Below are 18,694 nucleotides of genomic sequence, written 5' to 3' on the forward strand. Positions count from 1 at the left end.
ACGACGACGGAGTGAAAGGACACAGGGGGTCTCGCATACATTTAACTCGCGCGACGCCTGTAAAGAATGGACTCTCTAAGTAAACTATCGCTTCCGGTAAGTAGTGAATTGTGCGGTCCAGCAACATTACTGGACTTTTTGTTCCTATCATTTTGTCATCAGGTACCAAAGAGAGTCGCACGACTACGGTATTGCAGCCAGTGTCTCGTAAGACAGACACCGGTTGTGATTCCAGGAAGCCTCTTCCCACTGGCAGATTTCCACTGTCACATTTGGGGTCTTGTCGCATTAACGTCATGTTGACTATTGGGACCGTTTCGCCACCTTTAAGCACGACGTATCCGCCACCCTCTTCTGTCGGCTTTTCGGCTTGCGACGGAGCCAGAATACACGAAGCTTGTCCTTGCTTTTTCCTTCTTGAGGCTTCACCTCCTTGTCCCTTTCTCCCGGACCATCCGCGACCTGTATAGTTCTCTTTAGTCCGGGACCAGCACTCCGAACCTTGATGTCCTGCTTTATCACAAAGGAAACACCGATTAGTTGCACGCGGCATTGCTGTTGGATGTTCAGTCTTGCGAGCAGAGTCTAACACGACCTCCTTGGATAACTTTTCTCTACCTAGATTGGTCAGGTATTGTGCCTCTATAAAACAATCGGCATTCTTTGACAACATAGCGAGGGTCTTACAGTTCCTTTCTTTCAGGAACACTCGCAGTGACGCAGAACATCTTCTCAAAAACTGTTCAGCAATCATGGTGTCCCTGAGGGAGTCGAAGGTCCTCTCAATATGGGACATTTCAAGCCAGTGGTCAAAGTAGCCCGATATTCTACCTGCATATTGTAGGCCAGTCTCATTGTCTTCGGGCCTTGCGTTTCAAAACTTTTCTCGGTATCCCTCAGCAGTGCACCGAAAGCGTTGAAGGAGAGTAGCCTTCAGCTGGTCGTAGTCTAGGGGAGCATTAGAATCAAGCCGTCCTATGACCGTCAACGCTTCTCCTGTCAGGCATAGGCTGAGGGAGAGTGCCCATTTTGTGCGGAGCCATTCCTGACTTGTCGCCACTCGCTCAAAACGTTGCAAGTAGGCGTCTAAATCATCCCGCGCTTCGTTAAACGTCGGGATCAACTTATGCGGACTGAATAGCTCAGGAGCCGCCCTGGTAACCGACTGTTCCGTAGTGCTGTCACTCTGTGCGCTTTGTGCGCCAGCAGTCTTTTCCTGGAACTCGACCTTGAGCTTTAGCACTCGTTCTTCCGCTTCTAATCGTAGACGCTCTTGTTCTGCCTGCGCTTTCAAGTCTTCCCGATGTTGGGCTTGCTGGTCGCGTTCCCTCACGATTTCTGTATCAATCCAACGTTTTAACTCCGCTCCTGTCATTCCTAGCTCTTTCCCTATGGCGTACAACCTCTCAATCTCCATCGCTCCTCCTGTGCGTTTGAAAATCCTGGCAGGCTCGCCAAAATTTGTGATAGGAAGATGTAGGCCCAGGCCTCAAACACACAGGGATGGCACAATGAACACAGACAGGCTTTAATGACACGGGGACGGGACTAGGATAACGTACACGATAACACACACACAGTTCCTTTCATGAATGTCTGTCGCTTAGGTATAGTCACGCTCAGCGTCAATGTAGGAAGGCGTCCGATAGCGCGTCGGTATCACACACTCACGGCACGAAGAGGCGCAAAGATGAATCCGGAGCGGCGAGTGGCGCAGGCGCTGGAGGCCGGGGCGGATGCCCGACCCACGACGAGCCACTCGCGCGACAGCTGGGTCGGGACGTCTGCCCGCCACAGGGTAGACCGTTCGGACGGCTTAGCTACACCGGAACATGCCGGCGTCGGATGCTCGCCCAGCAGTGGAGCAGGCCGGTTGAAGCCCAAGGACAGCCCGGCCTGTTCTGCCAGCACACCCAGGAACACCGGCCTTGGGTAGAGAGAGAGAGAGAAAAAACATTTATTCGGACCATCGAGTGGTTGCTCTTGAGGTCGAGTGGGTGGGGTCCTCATTCCAGGACTCCACTGGCCGTGGCTGCTTGACGTACTTGCTGGACGAGAGCTTCTTGTCCCGCCAGGGTATCGCCGGTCAGCTGTACCTCCCACCGCTCAAATGACGTGCTAGGCGTCTTTAAGTGTTGAGGTTTGCCCTCGCACCCCCACGAGATGTGAAAGAGTGTAGGGCGTGTGTCGCCGCACCAGGGGCAGATGCCGCGATATGTATGTGGGAACATTTTACTGTATCTGTGTAGGTTTGGAAATGTGTTGGTCTGTATAAGTCGGAGAGCTACGGCACCTTCAGTGCTGAGCTTTTTGTGAGGCGGGGTATAAATCCTGCGGTTGAGTCGCTGGATCTCCAGTCGGTCGCAATAATTGGATGGCAGGGGCATGAAGGTAAAGGGTGGAGATTGATGAGACGATTGGTCTTGCCCCGCTCGGTTGATTAGCGCTCGAGCTAGGGCGTTCGCCCTTTCGTTCCCCTCCAGACCCACGTGACCCGGCGTCCACGTGATTTGGGTAGACGAACTGCTCGGCTCGTTCGGAAGGCCAGTCCAAGCAGCTCAGGCAGATCGCATGGCTGCCATCTCCGCCCAGACACCGGCCTTTTTCTTCCTCTTCGTCCGTCGCCGCCGCACAGCAGTCACGTGCATTCGGCCGCGACATTCAAACAGTCCAAACTCCTATCACACACATCCAGTGCTGCTACAGCAACTTTATTGCTCACATTTGAAAAACGCAGTCGAACAGGCTCAGCACATTGCGAAGCGTGCTTGTTGTATCGGCGCATAACATACAAAATACCGAAAGCAGAAATGAGCTCGCGATACAACGATGCTCTAGAACAGGATTTTGAATTCGTAAACGAACCAAAATGTTTGGTTAAGCTGACCTGCCAAATCTCTCCATTCCACTTGAGATATCGATAGTTGTTTTTTCTGTTACCAGCGAAGTGGCCGCTGCAGATTCTTGAGTTTTCGCTTGGTTACCACGGTCCTCCGTCAAGGCTACGCAACACAATTACAGAAGAACAAAATTGTCGCACTTTCTCATGCGAGCCGCTTTGTTGTGGGGAATGCAAGTAATCCGATTACCCAACAGGTTGAACGGCCCGTATCCAGCGCTCTCGCCTTTCCCCTTCATACGATGGCGATGAAAATCGGCAAAACTGAACGTTGTTATTCCGTCCTTCACGTTCATGGCAATTTACAACACAAGAGTAGCGTCGATTGCGGCGTTTCTTCGTAGCGCGCGGAGCTATCCCGGTTACCGTCGTTTCCGCCATCAGTCTGAAGAGTGAGCCAGCAAGCGCGGCCCGTCCGACTATCGTAGAAATTCATAGCTCTCTGTCTGGGTGTTAAATGCGCAAAACACTCGCAATATGGACCAAAATCTAGTTAAATCGTTGTTTCGCAGTCGCTAGCTGCATAGGCAACGCACTACTCAATTACTGCCTCTTCGCACCGGCAGGTCGGCAGGTGGCGCTACGCGTCTCGCAAAACTAAAGTCCCTTGGTAATTTTAAAGTACCGACACTCTTTGAACTCTGCCACCGCCGCGCGACCCCCTCGCCTCCTCCTCGCCCCTTGCGCGTTCCCCCCCCCCCGTGGCTACCAGTTTTGCCCCCGTTTTTCTGCGCGACGATTGGTCTCCCTGCCGTTGCCCTTGGAAACGCGCGGATCTTGAGTTTTGCTTGTGTTTTTCTTTTTCGTTCGCGCCATTTTCCTCCTAAGCACGGCTGGCTCGGCGCTTTAGCTCGGCGTAGCGAACGTACGCTGTGTTTCCTGCTCTATGTGCTAGCGCTATGCCGGGCAGTTGCGCATATACCTGCAGCAGGAAGCCTGAAGATGGTTATGCCGTTTTTATGGTACCACAAGGAAAGCGTGACGGCTTGCGCAGGAAGCAGTGGCCGCAGGACATTGGCCGAAAGAACTTTGTTCCGACAAAGTACAGCGTTGTTTGCGAGCTGAGGCGTCTTTCTTATAGCTCGTAGCAAAGCATCCCGTAATGCTGCATTTTTTTTTTCATTCTTCCGGCCTGCTTACCAGCGTTTTTGTTGCGGTTGTCCTCAATATGCTTAATATTCTGGGGCGTTTCCATCACCTCGCACGTCGCTAACTGTTGTTGTTCAGTCGGAAATGCAGCATTATAGATTCTGCTTTGCGCCCTGAAAAAATTAGTGGCAAGTATACCCGTGGTATTGCAGGTGATGAGGGTTAGCTAGTCAACATTGAGTTTTTTTAAGTTTTAAGGCGAAATTCTTTAGGTCTCTATGTTTCAAACTGGAAGTATCACGTAACCCAAGGAAGGCCAGAGGTGACCCAAAGCATGTCCACCCCTGTATAAGAGAATGATTACCCAAGTTAATTAATGAATCAGTGATTGACATAAGGTGTATTAGGGAGGATTAAGGTTGATTAGTGTATTAAAGGATGCTAAGGTGGATTAGAGTGCATTAAGAAGGGTTAAGGTACAGGAGTAAAGATTAAGGTGGGTGGAGGAGGATTGAGGCCGATTATGGTGGATTAAGGTGAAGGGCTGATGAAAGGGTATTAAGACCGGTTAGGGTGGATTAGGGTGCATGAACAATGATTAGGAAGGATTCAGATTGATAAAGGAAGATTAAGATCGATTAATGTGGACTAAGTTGAATTAGGGTTGATAAAGGAGGATTAAGACCGATTAGGATAGATTAGGTTTGATAGAGGTGGATTAGGGCGTATTAAGGTAGATTGGGACTATTAAGCAGGATTAAGTTGGATTAAGGTGCATGGATAAGGATTAAGGTGGATAAAGGAAGATTCAGGCGGATTATGATTGGTTAGGGTTGATAATGGAGGATTAAGACCGTATTAGCCCCGATAATTAGGAGTGGCGCCCTCTCGCGAGTGACGTCACGGCCAGGACGCCGCTCGCTCCGGCTCCCTCGGCTGCCGCGCGCGCTCATTCCCTTCGTGTATGCTTGGGGTATGGGTGGCGCGAGCCGTACGTATTGAAGAATACGTCGGCTTCTTTCAGCTGCCATACCTTAACCACAGTTTCTTCTTCAAAAGCGTGTGAGTCGAGAAACTTTGCGGCTTGGATATCGCAAGCTAAGTAGCGTTAAAGGGGTCTACTAGGTTTTGCAATGCATATATGCGCCGTGTCTATCGGTAAATTTTGACTAAAAAAAGAATATCTGCAAATTCAACGCGCGAAGTTGTGTATGATGCTTCGCTAAACATTTAAGATTCCTTCAGTATTTAGCTATGAGAGGCATTGCATTTTACGTGGAAGAAAAATTTGGTAATTGGCGTCAACATGTTATCTGATTTTAGAAAGACACTGCCCAGCGAAGCTCTCATCATGATTCCTATTACACTGGTGTGTTGTTCTATTCAAATATGGCCATTCATTAATGCGTAAAAAAATAGTTAGGCGCGCATTTCTTATGAAAAAGTTTGCTGCTACTTTCATCCCCTTCTGAAACAGGCCTCCAAAAAACGAATTGCTCATGGCTGCTAACACGACGGCGCGTCATGTAGAGTATTTACATAGTTAATTCACAAACACCATAGTAGCAATCACCTGAGAGAAAAGTTTCGTTTTCAAGATCGAGAGCCACTCAATTGAAAGTGATGAAATGTTTCATAGTGGCCCTCAGTAGCCTTTATTGACAATATGGCACACCCCTGATCACGTAACGGTAGCAATCGACTGTCCGTATGGCGAGGCACGCTATGTTCGCGAAACCCATCAGTTCACTACAACTTCGAATTAAAACCATAAAGCATGTTTTTTACAGCGCCAACTGGAATGGCTAAAGTATCCTCGAGCTACTACACCGCAGCTTAGATTTCCTGTATACAAAAGGAAAATTCAAGCACCTTCTGTCTCACCATGTCTCGATCCAGCGTTATTCAATTATACAAACGGATAACTATTCGCTTCGTCGGTACATAAAAGAGAACCTTGCAGGCAAATTAAGTTTGCTCCAATCCAATCGCAAACATTCATAAAGAAAGCACCACAAGCCTTGCATATACTTTCACTTGATTTCTGACCCTCCACCGGGGGAATTTCGATATCTTCAATATGTCCCATACTACTAATCATTGACGCTTCGACTTCTTTCTGGCTGCAGCTATGCGGTCCAGCAGGCATACTTCACTAAAAAAATTGGGCCGAGCAGCCTGTGTCAGTTCGCCAAACAGATTCGTCATGTATATTCCTCAAGCAGCAAGCACCAGTAAATTTCTCAAGTGAGTTTGATTTGATTTATTAATTTCCATTTACACACACACATGTACAGAGGAGTGGTAAGTGGAGGTGGATGAGGGAAAAAAGTCGCACAGAAGCGGCTTGAGGAAACCTCACCCCCTTAGGTACAATATGGCTGCATGGGGTAACACATCAAGCGCCATATAAATTACATTTATATAGTGGCCATAAAACATTGTAGTTATACAATATATGAAAGAACAGTGAAATATTTCAACAATAACAATGCAAAACACACAGCGGCATTGAAATAAATAAATGATATACACTTGGTAATATAGACAAAAAAAGAGGAACATAACTTACATTATTAATCATTAACAAACGCGCCCTAAAGAGGTGAGTTGAACGTGTAACACGGAAAAGGAAATATATATTGGTACATTCCTATTTGTACTCTGTAAATAGCTGTAAGCCTTCATTAACTTTACTTCAAATTTCCGCCGCTTAAAAAAAGTAAACACGTGAAGAACCGCCTAATGTTGACAAACAGTTAAAGAAGCAAGTGAGGCGTGTAGAATCTAAGCTTCAGTATTAGTTAAGTCACCGTGCTACTGCCGAGCGTTTCTGTGAGGAAATGCAAAAATTCGATATTATACCATGAACTACCCGTCGTGAGCAAACCTATTTTAGCGGAATAAAATCAACGTAACTGCTGTAGAAGTCATATATAGCCAGCTTTGTGACATACTTTTTGCACCGCGGCAGGTATGGTATCATAACTGGATTCCTATAGGCTATGCTTTTGCGACTGTCTATCCGCGCATGAAAAACCCGCAATGGGCTGGTCTGCGTCGCTTCGGCTGGCACTGTAGCGTTGCCTTCGAGAGCTGCATTGTTGTCTAAGAAATTAGCTCTTTGAATAAATGTTCGCAAAGGAAGACGTCGTAAAAATATATTTGAGACGACCACCGTAAGTATACAAGCAGAGAGAACGAGGGCGAACAAACGAAAACACCGCAGAAAGCGCCCGGACAACGCCCGAACTGTAGCAGACGACAGGCGCGAGTCCGTGCCCTGACGTCACGCGAGCGGCGCTCGCAGCGCCGCTCGCGTTCGTTCTCGGGGCTAATAGGGTAGGCTAAGGTGCATTAGGGGCGATGTAGGTTGATTAGGTTGTATTAAGGTGGATTGGGAGTATTAAGCTGGAGTAAGGTGGATGAAGGAACATCAAGGTGGATTAGGGTGGACTAAGGTGAATTAGGGTTCATTGAGTATTCAGACCGATTAGTCTACCATAATCCTCCTAATGCACATTAATCCACCGAATCCACATTCATCGTACTTAATCCTCCTTCATTCACTTTAATCCACCATAATCCACGAAAGGCGTTCTTAATGCACCCTAATCCACCTTCATCGACCTTAATATACTCTAACCCTCTAACCCTTTAATCCTCCTTAATCAATCCTAATGCTTCCTCATTCACTTTACTCCACCCTAATCCACTATAATCGTCCTTAATACACCTCAACGCACCTTCATCCACCCTAATCTACCTTCATCAACCTTAATCCAACCTAGTCCTCCTTTACGCACCTTAATCCACCTTCATTTACCCTAATGCACCTTCATCGACTTTAATCCACCTTAATGCACCTAAATTCATCTTAATCCAATCACTAATCAATCATTACTTTGCTAATCATGAATCATCTCTTATACGCGGCTGCACATGCTTTGGTTCGCTTCCCGCCTTCTTTCGGTTTCGTGATATTTTCTGTAGCTCACAACGGGACCTTGAAACAGAGGTCTAAGGCTTTCGCTTAATAAGCCACACAGAAAGGGATGTGTCACAACGAATACTAGATCAGACGCATGAAGTAAAGCATCTGATCATGTGGCAGAAAAATTGTCTGAAGTACAGAACTCGCCTCAAAGCTCCCTTTACATCGGTATACCCCGTTCATACGGCTTTAAGAAAAAAACCAACCTCCTCATAAACGTTGCCTCCAGCATTATCGATGCTGTTATTAGCATTTCTCAAAATTTTCAACCCCACTGGGGCGCGCAACTGGCCCAGAATAACACGCCTCCATAGGATCCTGCGGCACGTCCGCGGGAGCCCAGGAGGAAAAGCGTGCCGTGCGCAGCTGGCGGGCGAGGAGAATCGAGGAGGAAAGCGCCGTGAGGAGGAGAGTGTTGCTACTTTCAAATTATCAAGGGACTTTACGCAAAACTCCAGAGTCTGACGTCCATAAGCACACTGTGGCACATCTTTTCAGACATGCGTTTTCTACAACAAAAGGAAACCGGCAAATTCATTACGCTTCATTTTAATTAGTTGCGCTTGCAAAACATTCTCGCAACACAAGAAACCACAGTACACGACGAGCACAATCACCGTGTACTACGCTTTCTTTTGGTGTTACGATAGCCTTTTCTCAAGCGCAATTCCCCAAAATGAATTAGGGTTTCTAGTATTAGCGGCGAGCTCCACTACTGGAAAAGCTGGCGCTACCGTCGGCGTGACGTGGCATGAAGGATCACGTGGACAACGGTCGCGTCGGCTGCTTCGGAAGCGCCGAAGAGAATGAAAACGAAAGTTTAAAGTCCCACCTGCGCCGCGGTTCTGATTAAGTGGTGAGGCTTTACCGCCTTGGTGTGTCAACTTGACAACATCTGAAACTACTATAATAAGTAGTGGCTGCCTTTGGAGGCGTGCAGCATGGTAGGCTACTGCTCGGTGCCGCAGTGCCGGACGTGCGCAACAGAGCCCGGTGTCAGCCTTATTCACACGTAGTCGCAGGGCAAAGAGCTGCGTGAAGCTTGACTGGCGAAACTTAGAACCGGCAGACAGCCATCGGCTACAACTCGGTTATGCAGCAAGCACACACGCGAGGAAGATTTCTGCTACGGCGCCGGGACTGCGCGGTGTTCGGCGAGTAGCAGAAAACGCGCACCGGAGACGTTCGCCCGCGCCCGCTGTCCGGCTAATGTCAGGACGGTTTGGCCTATGAACTTGTTTATGCTAGATGGCAAGTTCACTGGAACGGAAAGGGAGCGGTAAGACCACGGAGGAAGGAAACTCGGGAGAGGCCCTGACGTCACACTTTGTGAAGCAAAAGTGCAGTCGGAAGTTGGCGTTGCTCATGGCGATGCTCCGCCTTTTGGGCCACCCTCCTCTCTTGTTTACATCTTTCGCGAAACCACGCCGCGCTGCGCGTGGTTTCGCTCGCGGAGCGCGCGCGCTCGCGCAACATCCGGCAGAGCACGGTGCAGGTAACACAGCGCAACAAGACACGGCGACTAACGCAAATCCGCCCACACAGCGCCTTTGCCACGGCACGAAACCTACCAGAGCAGCACGTGTGAGCGCTCAAAACCATAACAACACCGCCATTGTAACCCAAAAGGCGTGGCCATACATAAAAAAAGCAGCAAAAAAATTAGAACCTACTACGTCATTTCCGCCACATTTTTCTCCGAGCGCACGGAGGGGGTAGGGCCTCTCCTTAGTTTCCTTCTTCTGTAAGACGCACATTAAAGGAACACTAAAGTGAAACAATAAATCGGTTTAGACTAATGAAGCATTGTTTGAGAACCCTGCAGGCAGTCATTAAAAAAATAGTTTGATTATTAGATGAGAAAATGAAAGTCCAAGTATCAGAATTTGAATTTCGCGCCGAAACTCCAGCGCCGGTACGCCAGCGAGACGTCAGGGATTCCAAAGTATGTTGTTGCATTTGGGCCACGTTGGCTGAATAAAGGTTCCCGAAACTTGCCATGTTTAATATTTGGTTCGTTTAGAACACAATGTAGTCAATCTGTACCGCTGTATATAATTAGTAGGCCCTAGAAGATGCCATCAAAACCCATGACGTCACAGCCCCCAGTTGCGGGAACTTAAGTAGGCGTCGCCACCCGTATTTCCTTGTTGCGCTTTTTCTAGCTTATCAAACGTCTTATCGTTGTACGAGTGGTGTTTTTGGTGTTGTAGAACGGTAATTTACTGATGCAGAAGAAATCATTTTTCACTTTAGTGTCCCTTTAAAGAAAGGCGTGGCATATTTAAAAATTATGGGGTTTTACGTGCCAAAACCACTCTGATTATGATCGAGGCACGCCGTAGTGGAGGAATCCGAAAATTTAGACCACCTGGGGTTCTTTAACGTACACCTCAATCCAAGTACCACGGGTGTTTTCGCATTTCGCCCCCATCGAAATGCGGCCGCCGTGGCCGGGATTCGATCAAGGCGTGGCATACGGTCATGTTTGTGTTATGAACGAATGCATTGGGTTACAAAAAAGAAGCAGAGGGAAATCGCACGCTGAGAAGACCGATAAACATACAGTTCGACGCAACTTGAGAAATAATATTGAAATGTCCAAGAATTTAGATGGAAAAAAAAAAACTTTGAATCGTCGCGACGGCACATCACAGTCGCCGTAGGCGCCGAAGTCTCTATAACGAAATTATTTTTGGACAGTTCTGACAGCGTACACGCAACAATGGTTGCTAGTGTACTGTCAAATGCTCATATACTGCGGTCTAAAAGCTCATGGCACGGTGCGAAAACGCGCTCACAGCGAAAGCAAATTATTGTGCGCGGACATGCATGCAAACGCGCAGTCGGTCGCCGCGAACCCGTGCGATCGCTGCATTGAGGCTTCATTCTGTTATGCCCCGTTTGGCTATACAGACAGCCCACTAAGAGAACATATTTCACATGGTTTACTTTCAGCGTTCGCCTACCTTTCACGCAAGAAGCCGGTTCGGGAGACTCCATCGCGGCGACCGCGCGTAGTGGCGTTCGCTGCACGTATTCAGTAAAAAGACAGCGTCTGTGAACGATTGTGTGCTTTCAGTTTGCCCAAGATTATTGTATCGACAGTAAAAAACTTCCCTCATTTTGGGAGTACCTACATAAATGTCCAGGAGGGCTGCCGAGCAGTGTTTTTATTAAGCGCCGTAAGCGAAACTTATGGGGAGCGCGCCGCGTGATCCCTCATATTAGGCAAGGGAGGCGCTTCCGACAGATGGCAACTCCGTAACTCCTCGCCCCCAATATGTATGGCGGTTCGAGCAGTAAACTTATGGGGAGCGCGCCGCGTGATCCCTCATATTAGGCAAGGGAGGCGCTTCCGACAGATGGCAACTCCGTAACTCCTCGCCCCCAATATGTATGGCGGTTCGAGCAGTGCGATTAGAGTTCATGCCAATGTCGGAAGCGATCGAAACTCGTAGGAGGACGGTGTCTATATCGTGTAGAGGTTATTGTGACAGTGCTCAGCGAGTGTTCTATTCAGCTTGCTAATATAGCGGTAGCAGCACATATTTCAGTGGACAAATCTGTCGGCACAGAAGCCTGCTGACAAACTTCAGTGTTTTCACATGAAAGAATTTGCAAAGGTCGCTGTAACACTAGACCGTCATTCGTTGATTCGCAGGCCATGGCTAGAGCCTAAGGAGTCTTCCGGCGTCGCCATGGGCCCCTAGACTGCTGCTGAGCCATGGACCACCAGCGACGGGGCACTGTGCGCTCCATGCACGGGGGCGGCCGGTCGCGGCGGCCCTCGTCAGCCGTGGACTCCAAGTACCCGAGCATGGACCGCTCATGCGCCATCATCCTCATGTACGGCATCTACTTCTGCTACGTGCTGGCCTGCTTCGGTGCCATGCTGGCGGTGGCCGGCCTCATGTTGCACATCTCGAGCGAGCAGCCTGGCGCGCACGACAAGGGCAAGATCATCGCAGGCACGGGCATCGGCATCTGCGCCGTGTGCTTCGTGATCGCCTTCTACTGCCGCTCAGTGCGGCTGGACGAGCAGATCATGGAGACCATCAAGGAGACAACAGACGACCGCGAGTGGTCCGTCTTCAAGAACCCCAAGGCCGGCTGGTGGCACATGCGCTATGGCATGGCCGACCAGAGCTCCATCCGCTCCAGTGCCACCATTCAGTGCAATGTGCGGCCAGATTCGGCTGCCTCCACTTCGTCTGTTGTAGTCTACTACCAGACCAAGGGCCACGAGACTACGCCCTCCGAGGCTAGCCCCAGCCATTCGAACAGGATCAAGGGCAGCACGGACAGACTTTGAGCCGCCACCGCCGCCGTGCGCTCCTTGTTCGCGATGCTGCAGGCTAGAGCACCTTCCACGTGACTGAAACGTCGCGCAGACCGCATACTTTGGCCAAAGCCAGCCACAATGATTTCTTTCGATGGAACACTATTTGTCGTATATAGTTTTTTTTTTTTTTACGCAAACGGTTTTCGCAGTCACTGTCTAAAGGTGAGGTGTACATAAGTTAGGTAGGAGAAACAAAAGGTAGTAGTCATGTGCAATGAACTAAGCTTTTATACGTGAGAGTAGAATAATCAGTTTAAAAAAGTGCTAAAGATTTCTTGCTCTGCTACAACACAAGTGAGTATAACAGTGCAATATTTCTGTTTTGCAATATTGGTACAGTCACAGCTAACACACGTCTACAGAACATTTGAAGTTGCACATTAGTTTTTCGTGACCCATCTCCTCAAGAATTGCAACCTAACGCAACTGTTAAGTTGCAAATACTCAGCGATAAGTAATCCCTGTTAAAAAGCAAAATGGTAAGCTTCTTATTGATGGATGAGTGCTCTGGAGCAGTTTCTCAAAGTTTGAGCGAATCAGCAAGAACTGCTTTGCAGACATAGCTTCTGACAAGCATCAAGTGTCGAAAAAATAGTGTCACGAGGGTGGTAAATTCTTCTTTTTAAAGCTTTATTTTTTCGCATGTGTGTATGTGCGTCAACAAAATATTTGATAAGACGAACGTCAGATATTACTTGCATTACGCAAGTGACCAAATTGCGTCGCCGAATGCCTTAATGTGGCGTCACTGATTGCACTGTATTTGTGTATGTTTGGGTCTACTTTACGCAGGGAAACTAAAAAATTCCATGTGAAGACATTGGTCACTTTCAAATTCAGTGCAATATCTTTTTTTTTCTTTTTTTTAATTAAGAATAACTAGTCCCTAGCAAACGCTACCCCAATCTTGTATGTCAGGAGAAACTGGTGCAGGGCAAAGATCTTACTGTGTCCAATCAACTAACCAGGTGTCCTCCCAAGGTATGACTGGATCCATTTGCGGTTTCAAAAGTGCAATATAGAATAATATACTTTCTTGTCCTTTTAAAGATAATAGATTCGACAGATCAGCTGCATCAGCACAGGCCCTAGCCTGGGACTGACACATAAGGAATGTAACACAACCTTTACAGTTATAGCTTAAAATTTGCTAAAAGGGACCTTAGTTTGATGTCCGTATTGCTGCACATATTTTTGCATAAAAGAGAATGGGGCGTGCGAGTGCATCAAGCTGACCATGGCGACTCAAAGTTAGAGACCTAGGGAAGCATTTGTGCTCACCCATGAGCCAAGTTTTCAGAGTAGTGGGTCATTCACGGTTTCTAGGCTGATGAATGATCATACAGTCGAACCTCAATTTAACGCTGACCTAAAAGTCTTATATTTAAAATTCCCTTTAGACCCTTTGTATAAATACTCTGGATTTGGCAAATTTGCGCTGAAGTTTCATATAACGAAGCTAACACACCTCGCACCGGAGCATTGGCACCCTCCACGAGAGCGAGGTAGTGTTCCTGTAAACGTCTCTCATACAGAGCTATTTGACGCCAGCGCTGGGCACCCCTTCTCATGCAGCCAGGTGCAGCGCAGCGTTGGACATAGAAAAGGAGATTATTTGTCACCAAAAGTGGAGGTGGGACCATGTGGTCTCACCAAACAGTGCAGTGGTTGAAGTGCCCATACAGTGACCATATTGGCGAAAGCTGCCAAATTGCTTCTCTTGGAAATGCTGCGTAACCTACTCTCTCCTCTTGACCTGTTGAGTGCTTGACGGACACAGCCTTCGGCAGCACGGTCATAGTTTGTGTATGCGTAAGTGGTGCTTGGCACCACAAGACCGCCACATCAGGTTTCAGTAATGTGAACAGTTTCTTATGTCCGAAGCCATGTTGCACTATTAAATTACATTAAATTATTAGTTAAACTACTAAACTATTAGTTACATTAAATGGCAACGTATTTGTTGCACTCTTGACTAATTGAGGTTCCATGGCATATTACTCAGTTGACAGCAATTCAAATAGAAAATTTAAACATTCATCGATGATTACAATACTCCCCAACACGATATTTGAGCGCAGCTGCACCAGTGTGTTTTCATTTTGTGATTTACTGGCTGGCGCAGACAATCTGTCTCGTGCGGCACATTGCAAATGGAGCGAAGTGCAGCGTGATTGCCTCACTAATCTGGAGATCGCGAGAGCCAGCGTTTGCGTAATGTGTAGGGGCGATTCACCGCAGCTGCCGTCGACAGGCCTCCCAGACAATGCGTGCTACTCCGGTGCCATCTCGTAGCCATCGTCATCGCACTATGCTTTTCTTCTCACACTTTTGCCATACCCTCCTCCGCTTTCCACTTCATGGTCCCGCTGCACCATCATCTCCGCTTTCCTCCTCGCGTCTTTCATCCCCTGCTGTGGTCTGCATTCCCCTTCATCTTTTGCTATGCTTGTTCGCTCGGTTATGCTGCCAATGCTAGCCGCAGGAATGGGAGCCTAAAAGCTGTGCTCTAAAATGAGACAATTTTTCCGTCAACACTCCTATAGCCCCGTAAAGCCATGCGAAGACGTCAAGAGAATGCTATGGCATAATACCTTATGGTGCAAGATATAATATGGTCAAAACAAACAACCCTTTACGTCCTTTAATTCATATTACAAGTAAAAGTTCAAGAACATGAATCATTAGCTGAGAGCACAATATCTACGGAATAACACCCACTTACTTTTCTGAAATATGTGACATGACCTGCAAATGCCTAAGTGCAAAAGAGAATAGCTATTCAGTTTCAAAAATCCACGCACTCAAAAAATGTCTTCCCCCCCCCCCCCCCCCTCCCACCCAGGATGTTGAGGAAGCACCGCACATGGTGGAACGCAATTATTACGTGGGAATGGGCAACCAGGTAGGCACTATAAAGGCACTTGAGGGAAGTGCAATATGTATTCCCCTACACCTCTGGCTGTTATCCAATTTAGCGACAGCGTAGAAGACATATGGGGCATGCGAGTCAACTTGAGCCAACACGGTGATGTTTTCATTCAGGCTGGCATTTTATGTACATTCGTCCGTACTTCTACAAGAAGAAAAACGCACGACGAAAGTCCTTCAACAGGCTGTTGCATGTGCCGCGGGACGCTCCGCAGTTACAAGTCATCGAAGGCCAGACTATAAGTGTTTGTCCAGTGATAACTAGTTATGGCCACATCTATGCACGAAATAAGTTAAACTTCTACGGTGATGGGTTTCCTTCTAGATGCTGTGTTTCTGGTGAACTGCAATGGTTGAAGCTGTAATATGCTAGTACACAGTGGCGTGGTCAGGAATTTTTTTGGGAGGGGGCAAGCACTTGATCGTGGGTGGGGTGCAGGGCAAGCAGGTGTTGTTGTTGCACATAGCTTTATGCCAGGTGTCCCTGGTACACAGAAATTAAGAGGGGGGGGGCACATGCCCGATGTCCCCCCCTCCCCTTTTGGCTACGCCCCTGCTACTACACTACAGTATTAGGGTATTGCAATAAAACATGTTGTGGGGCTAGTTGGTGCATAGCTTTCAATAGATGAAGTGCCAATAGTGACGGCACACTAGGAAGGAAAACAAAGCGCCTTGTCCTGTCTTTGTTCCTTTCTAGTGCGCCGTTACTACTGGCGCTTCATCTTTTGAAAGTATTAGGGTCACTGGCCCCACGTATTGGGGCCAGCCAGGGCGCTAGTGGGCGAACAGGGTTACTTTTCGATGCACTAAAGGCACTCATGTGAAAAATTCTTTTAGTTCTTCGCTTCATAAACATCCAAGCTCTGGTTTTTTTCTCAAGCTCACGCGATTGCACAGATCGAGTCCAGACATTTCGAGTCACTCAATTACTGACCATATCTTATTGTGCTTTTTGCTCATTCAGTGTTAGCGGTGTTTCTTTATGAGGCCAATCAAAATTATTCACGCTGATGAAACACAAAAACTCAAGAAAATTGTTTCGATATTCAGGAGTTTTAGTTTGAAAAAAGACTATTAAATCGAGGCTCAACTAATTTTTAACCAAAAAAGAAATCGAAAAGCTTCTTTTAAATTAACCTAAAGATAACTTTTCCCTTAATATATTAAAAACAAAACAAAAAAACTAAGCTTTATTCAGCTCTGCTCCATTGGTGAGACATCCAAGCTTAAAAGCGTCACGTCTCACAGCTCTGACAGTAAAAGAACTGTTTTCGATGGCAACAGTAGGATGATGACTGCCACTGTAGCACATTCAAGTTTTTTTTTTTTTTTCCCTTTTCTGGTGCAAAAAGATGCTGGCACCAAGAATGCTTTTTTTTTTTCCCACTAAGAATACCAATAGTCACGAACAAAGCCCTTTGTTCCTTTCAGTCACGTGGAATGTCTCTGGCAAAGTGCGCCAATGCTTTGCACCAGTGCCATAGCGCCTCGTCTACCCGCTGCCGATCAGTAATCATGCTGAAGAGGCGCACATGTGGTTGCCTTCTGGCTGGATACTCTCATGGGACCTTATGCTGCCAACCCTAAAGTGGCAACTGCATAGACATGCCTGTGCAAGCCAGAAACTTTTGCAAGACATGTTCTTGAAGGCATTTATCTTCCTACAAGCTTATGGGGAGAGCAATGGCATGTGTAGCTCTCATCCTCAAGACTGTTGCTGCCGTGACCGCTACACCCAAGATCACAAATAGAACTACTTCCGGATGCAGTTTCCAGTACTCAGCAGGGAGGACAACTCCCAACTTTTTGTTTACAACGAGTACATACTTCTCCACCCTTAAATATGTCCAATGAAAAAGCCCTTACACCCGATGTCACTGACACCTTTCCAAGTACCTCTTGCAGCCTTCTCTGCACCTGCGCTGTTTCCAGCAGGAACATCAGATGCATGTGCCGTTTATTGCTCTGCAAATGGTACCTAGAAATGGCAGTCACTACGATATTAGAGCAAGCCATCTCCAGGTCATGACTTAAAACAACAAAGGATTAAGCCCTTTCAGACACCACATTGCCTCCAGGTATTTTTTATTGAAACATCATTCTACATGCTCAATTCTGTCTTGATTGTGGCTTATTTCCTAATGTGGTAAATGTAAATTTTTGTTAGCATCAAGACTTGTAGCTTCCGAGCACGTGTTACTGGCTTCAAGCATATTTAGGCAGAACAGCCATTAAAATTTTTTTTCGGAAAGAAAAATTACACAAGATGTTCAACCTCAGCATGTGCACTTTCTGGCGAGAATACTGGCTGCTACACCACATGTAGCATGCAAATATAGTATTTGTGCAAATACATTCATTTGGTTCACTATGTATGAGGAAGACTGACACCAATTTTTCCTCTAACGTTGCATCATTCAATGAACATTAAAATACGCTAAACAAAATCATCGCCTCAATAACATTGGCACCTAATGTCCGCTTTTAGCTTTGTATTACCTGTGATGCAACTCAAGAGTGAAAATGCGAATCAATTCAAACATACTTTCAGACATGCCTGCTCATGAAGCCTACTGTGCACCAACCACTTGATACAGCATTCCTGAAAGTGCCACTAACTACAGGACATGCTGCTGATAAGTAGGATGACTTTTTTTTTTCTCCCTTCATCAAATTTCGCTCCCTACAGCATTTATGACTACACACCGACATCAGTGTCGAGTGACAGCAGCCCCCTCGAGTGCAGCTGATCTGACCAGATTCCTGTTCGCCCGTTATCTGCTCAAGGAAGAAGCCCACAATGACAGTGGCAAGTTAAATGGAAGCCTCAAAAGTGCATGTCACCTGGACAGTATGTGTACAAGTTGCCCTTGCAGAAGTTGCAAGCACAGTGGCATACGCACTAATGTACAAAACAGTGTCATATTTCAAGCATCGACTTTCTTGTGTTGCTGCTGTTCTGCCAGGTAGAGCCAGCAGCCAACTGTAACTGGTGATCAGTTTGTGATATCAAAGCCTGTAGTCTTCACATGGCAGGTGCGACGAGACTCATCTTAGAATCAAAACACAGGCTTCATTAAATCTGTTGTGCAATGTGTGGTGATGTAAAAGATATGCTTCAAATGTTAAGCGCTCTTGCCATGCTCCAGAAAAAAAAAAGATATTGCGTTCATATTTATATGTCTTGCAAAATATGCTTGATGGGTCTACATGCTCTGCAGTGAATTGTGTGTTAAAAAGGTAGAGTTGTGACCCTCAAGGCTTAAATCACTGTCTTTCAATTGGTCATGTGGATTTTTATGTTGAATAAAGTCACTTTACTTTCGTACAGGTTCCTCCATTCCGATATGTGCCACTGCGTATCAAATTCACTCATAGAAGGCTTCCAATAAACATACGCTACACAGCTAATGACCATGAAATCCTACGCATG

At 47.0% G+C, this 18,694-nt stretch overlaps 1 protein-coding gene across 4 annotated transcripts in view; it reads left to right on the forward strand.

Annotated features, from left to right (window-relative positions):
* Positions 1–18,586, forward strand: part of LOC135915932 (uncharacterized) — a 90,848-nt gene extending 72,262 nt beyond the window's left edge. For 3 of the 4 annotated variants that reach the window (XM_070531316.1, XM_070531314.1, XM_065449123.1), the window contains one exon: positions 11,647–18,586. In XM_070531316.1, coding sequence (XP_070387417.1) covers positions 11,710–12,297 — 588 coding nt within the window. In that variant the 5' untranslated portion in view covers positions 11,647–11,709 and the 3' untranslated portion in view covers positions 12,298–18,586. Of the gene's footprint in view, positions 1–11,303; positions 11,470–11,646 lie in introns of those variants that run through there. The other variant, XM_070531317.1, reaches the window with a different exon arrangement.
* The last annotated feature ends 108 nt before the right edge of the window (positions 18,587–18,694 follow it).

The sequence above is a fragment of the Dermacentor albipictus genome, chromosome 1, assembly GCF_038994185.2.
Source record: "Dermacentor albipictus isolate Rhodes 1998 colony chromosome 1, USDA_Dalb.pri_finalv2, whole genome shotgun sequence".
Lineage (NCBI taxonomy): Eukaryota > Metazoa > Arthropoda > Arachnida > Ixodida > Ixodidae > Dermacentor > Dermacentor albipictus.